Source organism: Marmota monax, unplaced genomic scaffold (genome assembly GCF_021218885.2).
Source record: "Marmota monax isolate L192 unplaced genomic scaffold, Marmota_monax_Labrador192_F-V1.1 WCK01_AAM20220418_F8-fsc00167, whole genome shotgun sequence".
Lineage (NCBI taxonomy): Eukaryota > Metazoa > Chordata > Mammalia > Rodentia > Sciuridae > Marmota > Marmota monax.
The window spans coordinates 3,869,060-3,885,144 of NW_026694116.1; the positions used below are offsets into that span (position 1 = coordinate 3,869,060).

The 16,085-nt window shown below is 38.0% G+C and overlaps 1 protein-coding gene across 6 annotated transcripts in view; it reads left to right on the forward strand.

Annotated features, from left to right (window-relative positions):
* Tsc1 (TSC complex subunit 1) overlaps positions 1-16,085 on the forward strand; it is a 55,623-nt gene that overhangs the window by 7,951 nt on the left and 31,587 nt on the right. For 4 of the 6 annotated variants that reach the window (XM_046465709.1, XM_046465710.2, XM_046465711.2 and 1 more), the window contains exons 2-3: positions 638-700; positions 14,467-14,653. In XM_046465709.1, the coding sequence (XP_046321665.1) occupies positions 14,548-14,653 (106 nt within the window). In that variant the 5' untranslated portion in view covers positions 638-700; positions 14,467-14,547. The remainder of the gene's footprint in view (positions 1-637; positions 701-14,466; positions 14,654-16,085) is intronic. The other 2 variants (XM_046465714.2, XM_046465713.2) reach the window with 1 other exon arrangement.

A 16,085-nucleotide genomic window follows, 5' to 3' on the forward strand; every position in this document is an offset into this window, starting at 1 on the left:
CAGGATAAAGAGTTGGTTTAGGAGGTGGCAGGGCAGGGACAGGTGTGCATAGTCCTCAGGTGGGTATGTGATGCAGCTTGGCTGAGAAATTGAAAGGTGCATAAGCCAGGGTGTAGGGGGTGGGGGTGAGAGGGCGGTTCAGGCCCACCCAGTGCTTTGTGCCTCTTACTGTCTTTCCTGTGGGACTGCCTCAAAGTCCTCCAATAAGATGTGTCATCTCAGTTAATCTTGAATGATCTTACAAGGTTGGTGCTATTATTCTTACTTTACAGGTAAGGTTGACTCAAGGTCAGACATTAGACTTAAGATACAATAGCTAAAAGTTACACCACTAAAAAGTGGCAGAGCTTGGATTTCAACTTGGAACTTATTCTAGAGCTTCTCTTGCCCAGTCCCCTGTAGCTCCAATGGTTAACAAAAGGCAGAGATTCCCAGTTCAGCACAGCACATATAAAGAATTTTCTAGCAGTGAGCTGCTCAGAAATGCTGAGACACATGCTTCCAATAATTTTAAGTGTTCATTCCAGTAGAAACCACATGGCTCTCTGTCAGGATGGAGCAGGAAGGAGTTGTACCAGATGAACATTACTCCATTGTAAGACTGTTATGCACATATTTGTGTGTGTTTTCCCTCCAGTGACCATGAAAGAGACCAAGTTGAGAACACTGGAAACTGAAGTACCAATTTTCCTCAGAACAGGTAAGGTATAAATGCAGTCTAGTGGTTGGGGGAAGGTTGAATGGAATTCTCACCCTGTCCATGGGTGTATTAGTAGCAGGTGCTTCTTTGCATTCAAAGATTTCACATTTATGGTTTTAGCTGCCTGCCAGGCACTGACCCCTCTGTGGCTTGAAGTAATTAGTCAAATTACTACTGATTTATTAATTGCTTACTCAATGCCAGGCACTGTGCTAGGTGCATCCTGTGTGTTACTTGTTTTCTTCTCCACAGCATGCTTCTGGTGTATCCACAACTTACAGGTGAGGAATTGGGCTCAAAGATGTTATGCAATTTTCCTGAGGTCATATTGGTAGTCACTTTTTGGACCTATGATAGAAATAGCTTTTGTATAGCAGCAAAGCCTGGTTCTAACCATGAAATAATTTCAGGCCTGTTTGCCAAGACATGGCATTTAACCAGTACAGGTTCTCAACACTGACTGAGCCTTAGAAATCCATTTGCTTTATATCAGCAAACCAAATGTGATGTCTGGACCCCTGTCCTTAACCTTCTTGGTGTGGGACTTCAGGGTTTTATTAGCTCTGCACATGATTATAATGTCCATCCTGGGTGGAGAAGTGAGTGAGCATTTGGATCTTTTTTTTTTTTTTTTTTAACGAGAGAGAGAAGAGATAGATAGAGAATTTTTTTTAAATATTTATTTTTAGTTTTAGGTGGACACAACATCTTTATTTTATTTGTATGTGGTGCTGAGGATCAAACCCAGTGCCCTGCACATGCCAGGCAAGCGCGCTACCGCTTGAGCCACATCCCCAGCCCCCTTTTTTTTTTTTTTTTTTTGGTACTGGGGAGTGAATCCAGGGGCGCTTAACCACTGAGCCACATTCCCAGTCCTTTTTCTTATTTTATTTAGAGACAGGGTCTCACTAAGGTACTTAGGGCCTCGCTAAATCGCTGAGGCTGGCTTTGAATTTGCGATCCTTCTGCCTCGCCTCCTGAGCTGCTGGGATTACAGGCGTGCTACCATGCCTGGCTGAGCTTTTACATCTTTTTGTTGTTGTAGATGGACAAGAATGCCTTTGTTTATTTTTATGTGGTGCTAAGGATTGAACCCAGTGCTTCACACATGCTAGGCAAGTGCTCTGCCACTGAGTTGTAGCCCAAGTCTGAGCATTCACATCTTAATATGGCTGTGTCTGTTAATGGTCTTAAATTAGTTTTGGGAGGATAAATTATATGTTTTAGTTGTTTTTAGGAATTAATATATTATATGTGTTTAGTCATTACCCCCAGAAATGTATGCTTCATAAATATCGAGGCTCTGACATTTTTGTGGATCTGAATTTAGTCTTAGTCACCTAAGTGATCAATGAACTGTAATTTCAAGTTTACCATTAAGAATGCCAGTTGTAACAGAGTTGTGTGTATACAGGAAAGGCATAGGGAAGATGGGAGGTGTTTGGTCTACTGTCTTTATGCATAGACTGCTAATGTGAGTCATTTTTGGTCCAGTGGTCTGCCTCTTACTGTTCACTGTCACCTCACATGTGTCATAGGAATTGTGAAATAAGGCTAAGACTTGTTCCTTAACAATCTGTCGGTTTATAAACAGGGACTTACTACACATTGTAGGTGATAGAAAGTATTGTTCTCTTGTAAGTGGGGAAAACTTTCTAAGTTTGACTTTTCATTTTTAAATTTTGTGGCTTTTTTCATACTCCTTTTTTTTTTTTTTTTTTTTTTTAAAGAAATTCATTTAATATGAACTTTAACCCAAAATCAGGGTCAGGTGTTCAGGTCATTGATGCCCAAGTGGAACATCATAAAATATAAAATATAAATCATAAAATATAAATTCTGGATATAAAAATAAATTTCAGATTTTATTAAAACATCTTTCATGACTATGTTATATCACACTTTAGTAGTTAGGTTTTAAAAGTTTGAAATTTGAGGCTAGGAAAAGCCATTGGAGAGTGCTGCTACATGCTGGGCTGACTGTGTCTGGTACCTCTCTGGCTGGCATCCTTGGTCCCATCAGCAGTTTTCTTGGACAAAACAGCATTCAGGAGGGTTTTTAGTGGAAGTTTCTAGAAGCATCTTTCTGCCTGAGATTCATAGCTTGGAAGGCCTCAAAGATTCTTCATCTTCAACTACTAAAAATTGCTGGCAATGTTTAGTGGTTATTTTGACAAACCTCTTTGTGGATGCTTTGTCTCCATGGATGCAAAACTACAAGAAACTAGACTGGGAATGTAGCTCAGTGGAACAGTGCTTACCCAACGTGCACCAGGCCATGGGTTCAATCCACAGAATTTCCTCATCCCCTCTCAAAAATGATAAGAAATTGTCTTGTAGCATTTTTGCATTTTTGTGAAGTGTATTTTAAAATTTGGCTAGTGATTGTAAAATGTGTTTTGTATTTTCATTTTTTTTCCTCAACAATTTTTTCTTCATACTTTTGATATTCTTTTTGTTGTGCTTTGTTTTGCTTTTTTTGTTATGTTGGGGATTGAACCTATGTTTAACTTTAAAATGACTTATGGATGTCATTGATTGTGATTATAGATTTTTTTGTTTATAATTTTTTTATATAACATTGAGATGAAAAGGTCAACATTTTAATTCATTCTCATAGTCTTAAATGTGAATCTTTGATTGTGAGACTGCAAATTAAATGCAGTTCTTAAAGGTTATTTATTTTGTTTGTAATAAATATTGGAGAACAGTTATGTGAAAGTTAGACTTAAGATATACTTTAGCAGCCAGGCACAGTAGCACACGTTTATAATCCTACTGGGAGGCTGAGGCAGGAGGATCTCAGGTTCAAAGCCAACTTCAGCAACTTAGCAAGACTGTGACTCAAAATAAAAAATAAAAAGGGCTGGCAATGTAATTCAGTGATTAAATGACCCTCGGTTCAGTCCCTGGTTCAAAAAAAAAAAAAAAAGATAGTATCTGTTTTGTAACTGAGTTATTTAAATTGTTGTAAACATTTGACTGAAACAGCATATACTGTTATTTGCAAAGGTATCTAGCTAAATCACTCTTTTAATATTCTTTATATTTGGTGATCTAAAAGTTCTTCATTTTTTAACATAAAACTCACATATATCGTTAATTGAGATCTTTACTTTCATAAGAAACATCTTTTATATTTAAACTGACAGAATTTCAACTTATGAGACACAGGACTCATCTGATAGGACTTGGATATTTCACTTTATATTTCATGAATACTCAGGTGTTGATCTACCATTAAACTTTCTGATGAACATTCTAAATTCTTCCTAATCCACATTACTGATGTTTTGTAGATAGGTATAATGGTAGTGACATGAACATAAAAATTATTTATCACACACACAAGGTGAAGGATGCTAGAATTGCCACTGAGGCAGCTAACTGTTCAGCCTTAAGACCTTCCACAGTTGGAAGCCAAAGCCAAATATCAGATTTTGGATGAATAAAGATATTGAAATTGAACTTTGCTAAATCCCTACTTTCCATGTTTGTTGAGATCATAAGTGTTCTGTATGATCAAATATGACGACTAGTTGTAGAGTGTAAATTTGGTGCAAGCCAGCTCAGGAATTAAGCCTAGCTCTGCCCATCTCTGGTCCTGCCAGAACCCTGGAAGACACTGTATTTAAAGAAAAGAGGGGTGGGGGGACAAAAACTCCTGGCTGTTGATCCGTCCATGAGCTGGCACTTGTAGTAGGCGACTGAGGTCTGGTTCCTGGGAGATAACCCCATGTAGTAGCAGAGAGGAAAAACAGTGGTTAATGTATATCTATACAGGTCCTCTACATCAATGGCAGCCATACCTGATCAGATTGAGTAGGGCTGTTTTTGCCACTGTGACCAAAAGACCTGACAAGAACAAATGTAGAGAAGGAAAAGTTTATTTGGCGCTCACAGTTTCAGAGGTCACAGGCCATAGATGGCTAACTTCATTGCTCTGGTCTTGAGGTGAGGCAGAACATTATAGCAGAAGGGTATGGAGAAGGGAAGGAACTCAGGACATGACAGTCAAGAAGCAGAGAGACCATTCCCTTCACCAGGGACAAAATATATACCCCAAAAGCATGCTTCCAGGACCCACTCTTCCAGCCACACTCTACCTACCTACCTATAGTTACCACCTAGTTAACCCATTCAAGTATTTTAATGCACTGATTAGGTCCAGGCTATCTTAATTCAATCCTTTCACCTCTAAACTTTCTTGCATTGTCTTACACATGAGCTTTTGGTGGACACCTCATATCTAAACCATAACAAGGGCTGATAAATCTGAAGGTGAGTCCCACAGATGGGGAATTGTGATTCCTACTCCTGCCCCTTCCTGTGAAGTACCTAGATCTGCACCAGTCTCCAATCACAAGACAAAAGCTTCAGGCCCTTCAACACAACTTGAGGAACCAGCATCAGAATTTCTTTCAAGTAACAGCTATGTGTAAACCCCCAATTCCTGATACAGGTTAACACTCCATAATAGACGTAAACACAGAGTACATCCCACATACTGTGCTGCTCACACCACATCTTCCTGAAGTACCAAAGTGTCCCCAGTCTTGTCTTCCAGGTACAGTGGGTCTCCCCAACCCAGATATGGTACATTCTGTGCCAAACCCACAGATCAACCAAAGAAACTACAGGGAAATTATTCAGTGTTATACAACAAACCTATACTCTAGGTCACACTGACAGAAGAAAGGCAGTACATATGGCAAGGCCACTGTATAAAAATAGAAAAGGTCTACATTCCAACAGATGTACAGATCTCAACATAGAAACACAAGAAATATGGAAAAACAAGGTAATAACATTACTACTAAAGTTTATAACTCCAGAGTAACAGATTCCAAAGATACTGACATGGATAAAATTCAAAGAATGAGGAGGCGGGGCGGGGCGGGAGGATGCAAAAAAAAAAATTAAAAAAATAAAATAAAATAAAATTCAAAGAATGATTTTTAAATCCAAGAGAACAGATGAATTAAGGAGGACAGTGCGCAGGATATGAATGAACAATTCAGTAGAGATGGAGATTTTGAAAAATAATCAAACAGAAATGTTGCAATTAAGAGCTCAATCAGATTAAAAAAAAAAAAAGACTCAGTTGAAAGTCTCAACAGACCAAATGAAGCAGAAGAATATTGGAACTTGAAGATGACTCTGCCAAAATATTATGTTCAGATAGCAATAAAGAAAAAAAAAGAACAAAGGGAATATACAAGATCTCTGGGACACCATTAAAAATTAAATGTTCATATAATTAGTATGCCAGAAGGAGAAAGCTATATACTGAGGGCATAGAAAATATATTCAATAAAATAATAGCAGAAAGTTCCCAAATATTGGGAAAGACATGGACACCCGGGTTCAGGAGGCATGTAGAACGTCAAATAGATTTTGACCAGAAAAAAAGAAAAAACAAAACAAAAAAACTTTCTACAATAGATTTCTCAGCAGAAGTCATATCTTTCAACAATAACAGTATGTAAACTAACTCACTCTTCTTCCCTGCCTCCCTCCTTCCCTATGCCTCTCTCTTTTTCTCTTTTTCTTTCTGTTCTTTGGATTGAACTTAGGGGCACTCTACCACTGAGTTACACCCCCAACCTTTTTATTTTGAGAACAGGTCTTACTAAATTGCTGAGGCTGGCCTGGAACTTGTCATCCTCCTGCTTCAGTGTCCCAATCCCTGGGATTACAGGCTGCACCACTGAACCTGGCTTGTGAAATGACCTTAATTCTTCAATTAAAAGACACAGAGTGATTGGATTAAAAATTAGATCTAATAATGTGGTGTGTATAAGAAACTGTGAAGACTTACATAAACTGAAAGTGAAAGGATGAAAAAAGATAATCTAAAGCAAATGGAATCAGAAAGCAAGCAGGAGTAGCTATGCATATATCTGACAGAATCAGTTATAAGAGACAATGTCACTATATATTTACCAAAGAATACATCAGGAAGATATAACAACTATATATGTACTGAATGTCAGCATCCAATTTCTTTCTTCTTTTTTTAAAAATCTTTGTTTTATTTATTTGTTTTTGTATGTGGTACTGAGGATCGAACCCAGTGCCTCACGCATGTGAGGGGAATGCTCAGCCACTGAGCCCCAGCCCCAGCCCCTCAGCATCCAATTTCATAAAACAAATATTACTAAACATAAAAGGTAAGTTAGGCCCCCAAATAATACTAGTGAGTGACTTTGGTATTCTGTTGTCACCGATAGATAGATTATGCAGACAAAGAACATCAAACTAGAGACATCATTAAGTGATATTGTAGATCAAAAGGACTTAACAGACATCTACAGAGTGTTCATCCAATGGGTGTATAACATTCATTTTTCACATTGGCACATGGAAATTTCCAAAATAAGACTATGTATTAGGCTACAAATCAGGTCTTACTAAATTCACAAAATTGAAATAATTCCTTGCATCTGACATAATCACAATGGAATGAAACTAGAAATCATCACTAAGAGACACTGAAGAAATATATAAACATGGAGATATGTTTGTATGAACAGAGGGTCATTGACGAAGTAAGGAGAATTTAAAAGTTCTTTGAAATAAATGCAAATGAAACACGGGGTATGAAAATCTGTGGGATTCAGCAAAAGCAATACTAAGGAAATTTTATATCAGCATTTACATTTTTAAAAACTTCATTAATAATGCATATCATGGTCTTAGAAAACCAAGAACAGCTGTGGGGTGATATTGGCTAAATTTTTTTGTACTGTTATATATTGTGTGCAGCATGAATATGTAACAACAAATTTTATCAGTACATACAACTAAATGTACCAATAAAAAATGTAGGGAGGGCTGGGATTGTGGATCAGTGGTAGAGTGCTTGCCTAGCATCTGTGAGGCCCTGGGTTTGATTCTCAGTACTGCATATGAATAAATAAAATAAAGATCCACTGACAAAAAAGGTTTTTTTTAAATGTTTAAAAAAGATTTTTTAAAAAAAAAAGAAAATCAAGACAAATCAAACCCCAAATCAGTAGAAGAAATAAAGATGAGAGCAGAAATGAATGAAGTAGAAACTAAAAGAATAATCAAAGGATCAATGAATGTAAGAGTTGGTTCTTTGAAGAGATAAACAAAATTGACAAACTTTTATATAACCCAGAAGAATAAAGATCCAAATAAATTAGAGATGAAAAAAGGTGTCATCATAAGAGATAGCACTGAAATTCAAAGCATTATTAAGGAATATTTTGAAAAACACTATGTCTATTATTTGCATTTAGGAATATGTAACAAATCCCGTCATTATATATAACTAATGCACCAATAAAAAATGTGGGGGGAAAATGTGGTATGTATACTCAATGGAATATTACTTAGCTTTAAAAAGAGTGAAGTTAAGGCATTTGCCAGTAAATGGTTGGAGTTGGAGAATATCATGCTAAGTGAAATAAGCCAATCCCACAAAACCAAAGGCCAAATGTTTTCTCTAATATGTAGATGCTAATTCACAGTAAGGCGGTGGGCACTAGGGAAGAATAGCTTTACCTAGATTAGGTAGAGGGAAGTGATGGGAAGGAAGGGGATGGGATGTGGGGATAGGAAAGATAATAGTATAAAACAGACATTATTACTGTATGTATATATGTGAGTACATGACCAATATGATTCTGCAACATGTACACTCAGAAAAATGAGAAAGTATATCCCATCTATGTATGATATATCAAAGTACATAAATGTATTCTATTGTCATGTATAACTAAATAAAACAAAATTTTTAAAAATATAAGGGGAAAAAAGAAAAACTATATGCCAATAAATTGGAAAATCTAGAAGACATGAGCACATTTCTGGACACACATAACCTACTGAAATTGAATCAGGAGAACATTAAAAAAACTAAATACATCAATAATAACTAAATAAATAGACCAATAATAAACAGTAGTAAAAAGTCTTCCAACAAAGCAAAGCCTAGGACTGGAGGAATTCACTGCTGAATTATACCAGACTTTTAAGAAAGAATTAATACCCATGTTCCTCAAATTCTTCCATAAAATAGAGAAGGAACCTTAATTTCATTCTTCAAAGCCAGTGTTATCTTTCTATCAAAATCTCTCAAGGACACAACAAAGAAAGAAAATTATAGAGCAGTATCCCTGGTGAACAAAGATTTCAAAGTCCTCAATGAATTACTTGTAAATCAAATTCAATAACACATTTAAAAGAGCATATGCTGTGGTCAAGTTGGTTTTGTTACAATAGTTCAATATATGCATGTCAATAAATGTAATACAGCACATAATCAAGAATAAAACCACATAATCAGGTCTGGGAATGTGGCTTTGCGGTAGAGTTCTTGCCTTACATGCATAAAGCCCAGGGTTCAGTCCCCACCACCACAAAACAAAGCAATAACAGCAACCCCCCCCCCCAATCATCTCAATAAATGCATCAAAAGCCTTTGATGAAGATCAACATCTCTTTGTGATAAAAGCTCTGAATAAATATAGAAGGATTGTATCACACCATAATAAGGGTTCTATGTGATAAACCAGTAGCCAATATATTGGATAGGGGAAAACTGAAAACATTTCCTCCAAGTATCAGGTTTAAGATAAGGGTGTCTGTTTCTCACCATTCTTATTCAATATAGTACTAGAAATTCTAGCCAGAAAAATCAGATGAGAAGGAAATAAAAACCATATGAATAGGAAAGGAGAAAGTCAAATTATCCCTGTTTGCAGAAGATATGAATATATAACAGAAAACCCAGAAGACTCCACCAAAAGACTTTTAGAACTGATAAACAATTTCAGTAAAGTATCAGGACATAAACTCAACATTAAAAAATCAGTAACTTTTCTATATACCAGTTACAAACTTGCTAAGAAGTTAGGAAAGCAGTCACGTTCACATTATACCCCCCCACACACACACAGAGACGCGTGCGCGTGCACGTGCACATGCATGATACCTAGAAATAAATCTAAAGATGTGAAAAACCTCTACAATGAAATTACAAAGCACTGAAGAAATTAAAGAAGACATTCAAAGGTACAAAGATGGCTTATATTCATGGATTAAGAGAATTAATAATGTTAAAACTACCCAATGTGATCTGCAGATTCAGTGCAATTCCTGTCAAAATATCAGCGACTTTCTGCACAAAACTAGGGGGAAAAAAGTCCTAAAATTCCTATGGAAACTGAAAAGACCTTAAGTAGCTAAGGTCATCCTGAGTAAAAGGAACAATGCTGGAGGCAGCACTATACCTGATTTCAAAACTAACTCCAGAGCTGTAGTGATAAAACAGCATGATATTAGCATAAATACAGACTTTTAGGATAGTGAACAGAACAATAGACCAAGAAATCCATTCATCTTTAGCCAGTTGATTCTTGAGATGAAGAGATGCCAAAAATATAAAATATACATTAGAGAAAGGAGAGCCTCTGTAACAAAGGGTGCTGGGAAACGGCATGCAAGCGTGGAAGACTGAAGCCGCCTCACTTTCACCCTGTGCAAAAGTCAGCGCAGAGTGGGTTAAAGAGCTTAATGTAAGATCTGAATCTTTAAAACTTCTAGAGGAAAGCAGGCAACACTGCAAGATCCTGGTGTAGGCAGGATTGGGATTCCAGTAGCCCAGGAAGCAAAAATAAGTATTGATGAATGGGATTACCTCAGATTAAAAAGCTGCATCACAAATCATTAGCAGAGGAAGGGGACAACCCACAGAATGCCAGTAATTCATCTGACAGGATTAGCATCCAGAATATACAAAAAACTTAGCCAAAACAAAACAGTCTATTAATATGTGGGCAAATGATCTGGATAGAAACTTGAGAATTTACACATGGCCAATAATTATATGAAAAAATGCTCAATATCTTTAGCCGTCAGAGAAATGCAAATCAAAACTACATTGAGATTGTATCTTAGAATGGCTGTTATTGAAAAACATTAGTGAATGCTTGTGAGGTTGTGGAGGAAAAGGAACTCCCACACTGGTTGTGGGAATGTAAATCAGTATAGCCACTATGGAAAACAGTATGGAGGTTCCTCAAAACTAAACATAGAACTACTGTGTGACTCAGCTGTAACTCTCCTGGGTACATATCTGAAGGAGTGAACTCAGCATACGAAAGAGACACCTATGTACTGGTGTTTATTGTGGCGTCATTACAGTAGCCAAGATATGGAATCATCCCAGGTGCCCATCAGCAGATGAATGGATTAAAAAATGGCATGTGTATATATACAATGGGGTATTCAGCCATAAAGAATGAAATTCTGCCATTTGCATGGAAATAGATGGAGCTGGAAGACATAATGATAAGTGAAATAAGCCAGACCTAAGAAGATAAATATTGCATGTTTTCTCTCGTGTGGAAACAAAAGAGGGAATATTGGTCTTGCTGGGGATAGAGTGGGTGGAAAAGGGAGGAAAAGGAGGAGCATGATCAAAGCTCCTTGTGCGTGTATGGAAATGCCACAGTGAAACCCATCATTTGGTACAATTAGTATGTGTAATATAACAATTTTTAAAAGATTCCTCATGATTAGAAAGTATATTTTATTCCAACATTGTAACTAATAGCTGTTTAAGATCAGGCTGTCAACAGAGGTGATTCTGAAATGCTGACCTTTTAAGCAGAGACCTGAGTTAGCTATACAAGGATATGAGAGGAGAGCATTCCAGATATAGAACACGAAGTGCAAAGGCCCTGAGCAAGGACCAGTTTTAATGTGTTTGAAAAGGTCAGGATTAGACACTGGAGAGTAGTGTGTGTTAGTTTTCATTGCTGTGACCAAATTACCTGAAAAGAACAACTTGAAGAAGGAAAAACTTATTTTGGGCTCACAGTTTCAGGTGTCTTAGTCCATGGTCGCCCGACTCCACTGTTCTGGGCCTGAGTGAGACAACAGGGTGGAAGGGCGAGTCAGAGGAAAGCTACTCACTCAGCTCATGGTAGTCAGGAAGCAGAGAAAGAGAATGCAAGGAGCCAAGGACAATATATAAACCCCAAAGTTGCACCCCTGAAACCCAACTTTGTATCGCTGTTTGTAGTGGGTGCTTCAGTGTGTCTGTGGTGCCAGCTCTCCACAGGCTATAAGGTGTGTTTAGCAAGTATGCAACACCGTGTCCAGCTGAGCTGCTCCCTTCCCTCCTCTGTGTCCCCACTGAACCTATGCGTTGTTCCACTAGAGCATGTAGTTCTTGCACTCGCTAAGTCTGCCTTCCATGCTTCACACCTGAAGGTTAGTATGCCCTGAGAAGTATTTGAGTAAGTTTAAAAAGAAATGTTCCAATTTTGGGACTGATTCCAAAGCTTATAATTTAACTCTTGGGGGATTTTTAGAATATCAGAAATGCTTGAACTGAGGTTACATATACAAAGGGTCTCACAAAAAGCCTAAGATTTGTCTTTTTCCTGGGGATTAAAAAATATGGGTAAAAAGTTGAGAACCAAGGAGAAAAATCTTGTTGCCAAAAATATCCTAATGTGTTTCAGAGTAAAACCTTATTTTTGCATTCTATAAACCATTTGCAAAGAGAAAACTGCCCAAAACAGACTTTTCACCTAAATTACAGTTAAAAACTGAAAAACCAGCTAGGTCCCTAAGCCGTTTAGCCCTGACTCTCAGCACTTTGGCTGGATGGTTGCCATCTTTGTTTAAAATTGAGCTCCTGTCACTCTGTGCTCAGGAGCAGCCTGCATTGGGAAGACCAGATCTGACATTGTTGTCTTTTGAACACTCAGAAGGCAAACACAAAAATCTCACTAGACTTAGAGTAGGTAAGTAGCAATTTTATTGGAATAAAACCAAACCAGGGGGCAGGATAACTTTCAGATTTATGAACTGTATTCTTTATCACTAATTGAGAATCATTTGTGATTTATCCAAAGTAGAAATAAATATGGCTAGAGAAATGTGCTCTTAAAAGGCTATCTTGAAAGTGGCGACCCAAAGCTTTTGACTGGTGATTTTCATGATGACATGCAGTGCTGGTGACTGAGAGCGCAGCAGGTACTGTGCCCCACCTGTGCACCCTCACTTGCTTAGTCCTTAGTGAGTGGTGAGGCTTGATAGGTTGGCCTTGTCCTCATTTGTAGATGTAATCCAGTTCACAATAAGATGACATTCTTTTCTATTTTCAGTTTTGTACTTTCACAGTAGAGTCTTGCCAGTTGTGGTCCCATATTTCTGAGCACTTTGAAGTTGACTTCCTTTGTGATTTAACTGTAAGATTTATACTTTTGGGTATGAGCCAGCAACTTCCTGTATTTATGATTTGCTTTCAGAAATGCATTTATGCATTTCACTTGATTTTTCCAATGAATCTTTTGACTCACCAATAGCCAAATCAGTGAGTGTCACTGGATTCTAATTAAGTGAGAGCACACTGAGTTAATACCTGACAGTTTCTTGGGGCCCTGCTAGTTCGGCATCCTTGCAGATGAAGCTTAACTGTTTAGCTGGGTCTTTCTTTAGCATAGTGTTTCTCAAACAGGCCTGAATATCACCTCCTTAAGCATCACCTGGGGTCCTTAGGAAAGTATAGATGATTGAGCCCCCAGTTCCATTTTGGAATGGTCCCAGAACATTACATTTCTAATATGCATCCCTGGTAGATTTGATGCATCCTGCAGCTTTGGAACTGCTGTATTACCTAACTGAAAGGAAAGCAGATAAGAAAATGTTTTTATATGGCTGCAAAGGGCATCGCTAATCATTGATTTGGGAGTTGGACTATTGAAGTTAAATGTTACTGTCTGACTTTGGTAAAATTATTTAGCCTTTTTTGGATAGCCATATTCTCATTTGTAAAATAAAGGCAATTCCTGCTTACCTCATAGTTGCAGTGATGATCAAAATCATAAGTTAATCTGATGTCACATTTAGGGCTTATTGGGACTTTGGAGTCAGATCTGGGTTCAAATATTAGGTCTTGCCTGATTTTGCCTCTTCCTTGCTCTGTGACCCTGAGCAAAGGGCTTGATGTCTGTTTCCCTTCCTGTACCATGCTGACAGAAGTGCCAGTCACCCTGTAGTAGCATAAAGAGATGGTTGTAAAAGGCACATAGATCCTGTCTTATAAATGTCTCATTCCTTTCCAAAAATAAGTTTTAGAGACCTAACTTGGCAGCGGAAATCAGCCCTAAATGTGTATAGGAACACTTGGGGAATGAGCTGCTTTTTGTACATAAAGATAAGGCAGTTGCTCCCCTTTTGTGAAGAGCTGAGCTTTCATGGTTTGCTCTGATGGTCTGTCTGTGAGCCTTTGAGTATAGAATAGATGTCTGTGATGAAGAGTGTGTGGTGAAACAGAAATGACCCCTGCTCACAGCGGGTGTTGGGTAACCAAAGTGTGGCCTAACCAGCTATTCTAACTTTTAGACATTGTTGGGAGGGTCACCAAGAGAGTAGAATGCTTATAGTTCTTTTTGTGGAAACTTTTTGTCTACTTTTTAGATCCATTTGAAGCACAAACACAGCCTCAGCCAGAATCCAAGGTAGAATCAGAGGTAGGCATAAAGCCTAGTGTTCATTTGCTGCAGTGACAGTTGTGAATGGTATCTTGTCTTAGGCTCCTCTCTGATGCATTCCATAGAGCTCTCCTTGCTTCATACATCTGTCAGAGGCAGAGTTATTCAGAGTTCTGGCCAAACTTTTCACTACATTGAACCCATGTGCTGATTTGTCTTGCAGGTGGTTTGTTGTGAGGAAAATGGGGACATTTGTCACACCATCCATCTTCTTTTTTCATGCAGTCTGGTAGCAGCCCTAAATGAAGAGCCGTCCAAGCCTTTAATGCACGTCCTGGAGCCAGCACAACACAGTCAAGTGAGAGAATGGCCCAGCCAGCAAATGTCGGGGAGCTGCTTTCCATGCTGGATTCCCCTACCCTGGGCGTACGTGATGATGTGACAGCTGTCTTTAAAGAGAACCTCAATTCTGGTAAGCTAGGGAACATAATTTTTAATTTGTCTGCTCACAAGAAAAGATGAGTCTGGCTGACAAATAGAAGTTTTCAGCCTTTTAAGGGTGTTCTTAGAGCCACCAGAAGAGGGCACACGTTGGTTAGTTCATGCGGTAAGTGCTTTAAACTTTTAGTTACACAAACACTCAGATATACACACAAAGAAGTGCGCACAGTACGGTGAATTCCATGAACACAGCTTCACATTTTTTGCCATTTTTATTTCATCTTACCTCCCTCTAACTTCCTGTACCCTGAGAATTTAAAAGCAAAATCTAGGCAGAGTAAATCGTGTGTAATTTTATTTTTATTTTTAATATTTTGTGTTAGTTGTAGTTGGACATAATACCTTTATTTTATTTCTATGTGGTGCTGAGAATTGAATCCAAGGCCCCACATGTGCTAGGCAAGTGCTCTTCCGCTGAGCCACAACCCCAGCCCCTCATGTGTAGTTTTTAATAAGTGTTCAATCTCTCTTTAATTAGTTAAAAAATGTAAGCAGAACCCTTTTTTGCTTACCAGGTTGACAAAAGTCTAACATTGATTTGAGAAATGGGCACTGTTATATAGTAGGAATATAAATTGTTCAGCCTTTTTTGCGGGGGTGGGTACTGGAGATTGAATTCTACCACTGAGCCACATCCTCAGCCCTATTGTATTTTATTGAGAGACAGGGTCTCACTGAGTTGCTTAGTGCCTCCTTTTTGCTAAGGCTGGCTTTGAACTCATGATCCTCCTGCTTCAGCCTCCCAAGCCTCTGGGATTATAGGCATGTGCCACCGTGCCTGGCTTGTTAGTCTTTTTGTAATATATGTCAGTCAAATTGAAAACACATACCATTTGGCCCATCTCCAAGAATCTGCATTATTGCCTTGAGTGAAATATGGTGAAAAATTGGAGAGCCCAAGTATCCTTTGGTAGATGAAGGGTTAAATTAATTATTGTGCAATGGAGCAATGGCAACTCAGTCAAAAGATGAGATAGGCAGGCCATGGGTGCCATCACAGAAAGGTGCCTGTGATATGTTGTTAAGGGGAAGAAAACAGATACACAGACATGTCTATGTGGATATGCGAGTGAAGATACAAGCAGGGAAGCTGAACTTAAGGGTATTCATGTAAAGAGTCGGGTAGGGTGGGTGGTGAGGGGACTTTTACTTTAATTTTGCATACTTTTTGTTTAATATGTTTATTTTTTATGTATTTTATACAGTCCTAATTTTACCAATAGTCACAGATTAAAAAAATAATAAAAAGTAAATGGTAGCATTTCATAATGCTTTTAGGATATTTAGGCAAATAAGTTTGGAATTACCTCATTGTTAAATCCTAATGAATTTAGAGAGGCCCAAATACAATGCTTCATGAAACTCTGAGTAGCATATAAAGAAACACCTGGATTTTATACCAG